The sequence below is a fragment of the Sus scrofa genome, chromosome 5 (assembly GCF_054392235.1).
Source record: "Sus scrofa isolate SSC_HxYL_T2T_F1_AM1 chromosome 5, Sscrofa_HxYL_maternal_Yorkshire_Landrace_v2.0, whole genome shotgun sequence".
Lineage (NCBI taxonomy): Eukaryota > Metazoa > Chordata > Mammalia > Artiodactyla > Suidae > Sus > Sus scrofa.
The window spans coordinates 24,944,350-24,951,208 of NC_139387.1; the positions used below are offsets into that span (position 1 = coordinate 24,944,350).

A 6,859-nucleotide genomic window follows, 5' to 3' on the forward strand; every position below is an offset into this window, starting at 1 on the left:
CATATGGGAGCCAGTTTTGAATTTCAATTGGACTGAAAAAAAAACCTCCTAAGGTTGTGAACCAACATGGGGCTGCATCTAACTGAAAAGGAAACCATCAACAAAATGAAAAGGCAACCTGCTGAATGGGAGAAAATATTTGCAAGTTCTATATTGGATAAGGGGTTAATATCCAAAATTAATAAAGAACTCCAAAAGAAAAGGAAGAACTAATACAACTCCATAACAAAACAAAAACAAACAAACAAAAATCCAATGTAAAAATGGGCAGAGGATCTGAATAGACATCTTCCAAAGAAGACACACAGATGGTCAAGAGGCACAGCAATGCTGCTTCTGAGCACGTCTGAGACCTACACCACAGCTCACGGCAATGACAATTCTCATTTTTACATTTTTAACTTCCTTTGTCCAGAACAAGACCCCATTTTAAGCCATTACTTGAATAGAGTTCACATTCTAAAGTCATTTTTCTCTACAGGATGTTTTCATTTTAGTACTTAGGCTGCAAAAAGGCAAATGACTAAAAAGAATTTGTAGCATAAATGCCAATTTACAATAACTGTCTAGAGGCTTCCACACCAAAGCCTAGAAGTTGCTATACTACAGGTGAGAACTAACATGATTCTTCCATATGCTCAGACCTCCTTCACTAAATAATACTGTCATAAGGTCCAGAAAAGAAACCTTAGTGCCTTCCAAAGCTGCGTAATTTTCCAAACGATTTTCCTCTGGTTGCAGAGCCTGTCCATTCCTTCAATCTTTTTTCAGTCGTTTAGCTTTTGCAATATTTTCTTGACGTTTTTGTTTCTTCTTTTGCTCCTTTTCCCTGGCCTCGATCACCCTGGCCAATTTCCAGGACAGTACAGCACTTGCTGGAAACAGTGGAGTAAGAGCCAAAATAACTGTTGTAAGGAAGCCATGTGGGCCCATTGCAGGCCATTCTACAATATACTCAGCCCAAGCTTTTATATTAAACATCTTTGTAGCGGTCTTATGCTTGAGTAGTAATTTTGTCCTGGGATTACTAGCCAATCACAATGTCAGGTGACCCTTAGTTATCATAGGCTTTAGTTCTACCATACGCTTCTGAGCGAAGGCTTAAATTCTATGTTCTGGTTGAGTTGAAAAGACCGACCCTCCACCCCTGGGAGCGCGGGCCGGCAGGGCTCGCACAGCAGGCTTTCCCCGGGTATGCAGGGTCATCCCCACCACACCTCGCGCAGCTGGCTCAGTACCCACTACCCCTAGGCATGGGGGCAAGACCACAGCAGCGGGTGCCACCAGCCTCCCCTACATCGCGCCCTGAATGTTGAGCTCCAACCCGCTCTCCCCACTCACCCTATAAATTTTATTTTTTTACTTTTGTTATACTTTATTTACAATGTTCTGTCAATTTCTGCTGTGCAGCAAAGTAACCCAGTTATACATATATATGCATTCTTTTTTTCACATTTTCCTCCATCATGTTCCATCACAAGTGACCAAATATAGCTCCTTGGGCTATACAGCAGTCTAGTTGCTCATCCATTCCAAATGCAATAGTTTGCATATATACTAACCCTAAATTTCCAGTCCATCCCACTCCCTCCCCCTCCCCCTTGGCAACCACAAGTCTGTTCTCCATGTCAGTGAATTTGTTCCTTTTTTGTAGATAGGTTCATTTGTGCCATATATTAGATTCCAGATATGTGATACCATATTGTATTTGTCTTTCTCCTTCTGACTTACTTCACTTAGTATGAAAGTCTGGTTCCGTCCATGTTGCTGCAAATGGCATTATTTTGTTCTTTCTCATAGCTGAGTAGTATTCCACTGTGTATAGACACCACATCTTCTTAATCAAGTCATCTGTTGATGGACATTTATGTTGTTTCCATGGCTTGGCTATTGTGAATAGTGCTGCAATGAATATAGGGGTGCATGTATATTTTTCCTTTTTTTTTTTGGTTTGCTTTTTAGGGCCACACCCACAGCATATGGATGTTCCCTGGCTAGGAGTCTAATCGGAGCTGTAGCTGCCAGCCTTTGCCAGAGCCACAGCAACGTGGGATCCAAGCCATGTCTGCAACCTACACCACAGCTCACGGCAATGCCAGATCCTTAATCCACTGAGCAAGGCCAGGGATCGAACCCACAACCTCGTGGTTCCTAGTCGGATTCATTAACCACTGAGCCACGACGGGAACTCCCTCATTGTAGTTTTGATTAATGATATTGAGCAGATTTTCATGTGCTTTGAGTCATCTGTCTGCTTTCTTTGGAGAAATGTCTGTTTAGATCTTCTGACCATTTTTTAACTGGTAAAGAGTACTATATCAAGTAATTTTTCTTAAACCTTTAAACAAAGAAAATTTTTCTGAAAGTTTTAGTACTGTCAACAGTTAAATTTTGCTGATCTCAGTAAATGTAGACTGTTCTCAAGTCAGCCTTCAAATTATCTCATTTAAAAAATGCACTTCTCTGAGGCGATTTAAGATGTGTGTACTGATATTAACACAACTTTGGAGTCATATAAAAGTGGATTTGATTACGAATCCATCACTTATAAAACTACCTAACCTCCAGGAGTCTCATTTTCTCAAAATGAAATATTGATTTCAGAATCAGCAATAATATATAAAAAGTTAGGCACTTAACAGTCTGACTGAAAACTAGCTTTCTTAATCAATCATGTCTTATCATTACATGTATGTCCACTACTATCATTCTTATATTATTTGAAAGTGCAATATATTTTCTTTGGGGTTCAAATTGTTTTTGATCCATTACTCCTATATCCAAGCCTTGTCTTTTTTTAAGATTTTAGTTAACATTTTTTGAATATGCTGTACATACAGAAAGGAAAAATCCCAAAACTCTACAGTTTGAGATTATTCATTTCTGTTTCTCCAGTAGCTAATATGGTTTCTCTAGCCTTAGGAGACCATGGAGTGTTCTGCTGGCTCCCTGTAGCCCACTAACCAGGCAAAGCACTTTCCCTCTACCTTGTTTTTGAATATCTGTTGCTGTGCAATGTATCTCCCCATATTTTAGTGGATAAGACAAAATGTTATCACTAGTAGTTATAAGAGTGGATGGGGGCAGCTGAGTGGTTCTCAAATGGCTCCTTCATTTTGTTGTAATCACTGGTGACTGCATGTAAAGACACAGCTGAGCAGATATCCAAGAAGGTTTCTGAGACACGTGTCACTACAGCTTAACATGGCTGGATGAGATGGCGGCTAACCAGATATCTCTCTCTACACCACCTCTCTGCAAGGCTATCTTGGGCTTCCTCATTGCATGGCAGTCTCAGGGTATTCAAGCTTCTCACATAACTCCTGGACTCCTACAGAGCATATGTTCCAAAAAAGAAGGCAGAATCCACATGTCTCCAGTGACCTAATCTATGAAGTGACACGACTTCACATCTATAACATGCTAATGGTCAAAATCAAGTCATAGGGCCAGTCGAAATTAAAAGGAAGAGAAAAGAAACTACTTCTTTTGATCAGGAATGTACAAAGAATTTGCAAAATGTCCTTAATCCACCCACAGTCATGAATCTGAAAATGACCTCGGGGGCAAAAGGAGCTATTTACAATCAGTTCATCCACGGAGTTCCCGTCGTGGTGCAGTGGTTAGCGAATCCGACTAGGAACCATGAGGTTGCAGGTTTGGTCCCTGCCCTTGCTCAGTGCGTTAACGATCCGGCGTTGCTGTGGCTATGATGTAGGCTGGGGGCTACAGCTCCGATTCGACCCCTAGCCTGGGAACCTCCATATGCTGTGGGAGCGGCCCAAAGAAATAGCCAAAAAAAAAACCAAAAAAAAAACAATCAGTTCATCCTTCCACAGTTCTGCCCTTTCCAGAATCTTAGCTTCTCTGGTCCCTTTTGTTTCAAACGCAGTCTGATGTCTCTAAGTCAATAGCTTTTGTGTTTTACCCATATTTGTTTGTTGTTTTTGAGACAATTACAGGCATGTCTTAGAGAGATTGCAGGTTCAGTTCCAGACCACCACAATAAAAGTGAATATCATAATGAGTCACAACATTTTTTCGGTTTCCTGGTGGATATTAAAGTTATGCTTACACAATATTGAATCCTATGAAGTGTCAAATTCCACTGTGTCTAAAAAAAATCAATGTACATATCCTAATTTAAAAATACTTTACTGCTAAGAAATGCTAACCATCATTTGACAACAAAGGTTTGCTACAAAACTTCAATTTGTTAAAAAGGCCATATCTGCAAAGTACAATTAAAGCAAAGCACATCATTGCAGTTCCCGTCGTGGCTCAGAAGTTAACAAATCCGACTAGGAACCATGAGGTTGCAGGTTCAATCCCTGGCCTTGCTCAGTGGGTTAAAGATCTGGTGTTGCCGGGAGCTGTGGTGTAGGTTGCAGACTCGGCTTGGATCCCGAGTTGGATCTGGCATAGGCCGGCAGCTATGGCTCTGATTCGACCCCCAGCCTGGGAACTTCCATATGCCACAGGAGCGGCCCAAGAAATGGCAAAAAGACAAAAAAAAAAAAAAAAAAAAAAAAGCAAAGCACAGCATCATTTTGCCTGTGCTCAGAAAAGGAAGTATGCCAAATATCTTTAAAGACTATTTGGCTATGTTTGTATTTATGTTATATTGGGGGGCATATGGTTTAATAAGTTCAGATTAGCAGAGGCAAGGAATATTATTTATTATAATTTTTGAAAAACCAGCTATTTATCATGAGGCAGGATTAATGAGGCATCTTCACCTGAAGATGAAGAGAACTTACAGTTCCTAAGAATCCATGTTTTTTATCCTGTTGAAAATGGAAAGTATTTAGAAAAAGGTTGTATTACAAAGAGGGGAAAGCACAACATGGAAAGAATAGATTCAATACAGAAGACTAATGACTAATGTATATTTGAGAAAAGTAAAATGAATGCATTGAAATGTAGATCGGGAAGACAGAAGTTTCAGAAAAGTAGAGAACTGTCCACCTGCATGATGCCAGGACTATCAAGGTTCTGACTTGCTTCTCAACTCTCTACTGCTCCTCAACATTAGGGGATTGCACAACCCCAGTGCCTCAGTTTCCATCCATACGTTGATGCTTATTGTTTTAATTTGAATTCCCAATATGAAGATCGAAATATATTTCAATCAAAATTTCTTTGAAAGATTGGCAAGTCTTTTAAAGGTGTCATAAAAGGACTGCTTTACTTGTTTATTTCTCAGAGTATAAATGAAGGGGTTCAACAAAGGGGCAACAGATGTAGGGAGCAGAGATACTCCCTTATTAATGGCCACTTCATCCTTGGCTGAAGGTTTGATATACATAAAGATGCAGCTGCCATAGGTCATGGAAACCACAATCATGTGGGAAGAACAGGTGAGAAAGGCTTTCTTCCTTTGATGGGCAGACGGGAATCTTAGGACCGTCCTGATGATGTATATGTAGGACAGAACGACACACACAAGGGTCACTATGAAGGACAGCACAGCACAGAATAAAATCACCTGCTCAATGAACCAAGTATCTGAACAGGAATTCTTCAGAATTGGAGCAGTGTCACAGAAAAAATGGTCAATAACAGAGCCACAGAATTCCAGACGGAGGCTCAGGCCAAGGGGTGGAAGGATAATCAATAAGCCAGATACCCAACAACAGAGGATGAGATTCCTGCACACTCTGCTGTTCATGATGCTCATGTAATGCAGGGGTTTGCAGATGGCCACGTAGCGGTCATAGGACATCACTGCCAAGAGGAAAAATTCTGTAGCTGCAAAGAGGACGATAAAAAAGATTTGGCTGAAGCAGGCACTGATGGTGATGGTTTTGTCCCCACTGGATAGGATGTGCAGATAGGTGGGCACACAGGCGGTTGTGAATGAGATTTCTAAGAAAGAGAAATTTTGAAGGAAAAAATACATCGCTGTTTTTAAATGAGAATCCACCAAGACTAGAGAAATTATGGTCAGATTCCCAATCACACTGAATACATATGTGATCAACAAAAAGGCAAAAACCAGAATCTCCAGTTGTGGGTCATCTGTCAAACCCAGTATGATGAACGTTGTTATGGTCGAATGGTTTCTCATCACTGACTTCATGCCCAATCTTCACACAAAAGTCACAGAACATCGATCTGAGGAGCAATGTCAAAATACGACCGAATCAGACAGCATCCATCAACACCAAGCGAACCTAGTCACACACACTTCCTTCTGATCGGGGGTTTTTTGTTGTTATTGTTGTTGTTGTTTGTCGTTTGCTTTTTGGAGCCTCACCTGTAGCATATGGAGGTTCCCAGGCCAGGGGTCAAATTGGAGCTACAACTGCCAGCCTACACCGCAGCCTCAGCAGCGCGGGATCCAAGCCACTTCTGTGACCTACACCACAGCTCATGGCAATGCCGCATCCTTAACCCACTAAGTGAGGCCAGGGATCGAACCTACATCCTCATGGATCCTAGTCAGGTTCATTAACCGCTGAACCACTAAGGGAACCTCCCCATGATGGGGTTTTGATGTGGTAATTCCCTCAAATCCACCGAAATCTACCACAGGGGGAGGCTAAGCTTATGGGAAATTTCTCTTGAAAATTACTGCTATTGAAATTGTTTTCAATATTCTAAGATCTCCCAGTTCACAGCACTATTTCCAACTCACTTTCTTTTTAAGTCCATACTTTGAGCTTTCTCCTATTGGATCAGGAGTTGGCCACTGTTGAGCTATTTTTTATGGGTCACAGAGGGCTTTTCTTCCAAAACACTTGTACTCAGAAGCTAAATCCTTAAAATTCCTTTTCTTAAAGTTGTGTTACCTGATAAAATGTAAATACACAGAGGATGGCATTATGGCCTTGGTACATAATCTCTCCAGATTCCT

At 41.0% G+C, this 6,859-nt stretch overlaps 2 protein-coding genes across 2 annotated transcripts; both read right to left on the bottom strand.

Annotated features, from left to right (window-relative positions):
* Positions 1 to 756: 756 nt before the first annotated feature.
* LOC100737049 (small integral membrane protein 15-like) lies at positions 757 to 1,016 on the bottom strand. Its single transcript, XM_013997608.3, has one exon. It carries the CDS (start codon positions 979 to 981, stop codon positions 757 to 759), a length of 225 nt encoding a protein of 74 aa, XP_013853062.3. The 5' UTR covers positions 982 to 1,016.
* A 4,115-nt stretch (positions 1,017 to 5,131) lies between these two features.
* Positions 5,132 to 6,098, bottom strand: LOC110260850 (olfactory receptor 6C2-like). Its single transcript, XM_021093121.2, has one exon. The coding sequence runs from the start codon at positions 6,080 to 6,082 to the stop codon at positions 5,132 to 5,134; it is 951 nt and encodes a 316-aa protein (XP_020948780.2). The 5' UTR covers positions 6,083 to 6,098.
* Positions 6,099 to 6,859: the final 761 nt, after the last annotated feature.

Bases quoted from the DNA above. Each gene is read 5' to 3' on its own strand.
- LOC100737049 (XM_013997608.3), bottom strand. From the start codon at position 981: ATGTTTAATATAAAAGCTTGGGCTGAGTATATTGTAGAATGGCCTGCA.
- LOC110260850 (XM_021093121.2), bottom strand. From the start codon at position 6,082: ATGAAGTCAGTGATGAGAAACCATTCGACCATAACAACGTTCATCATA.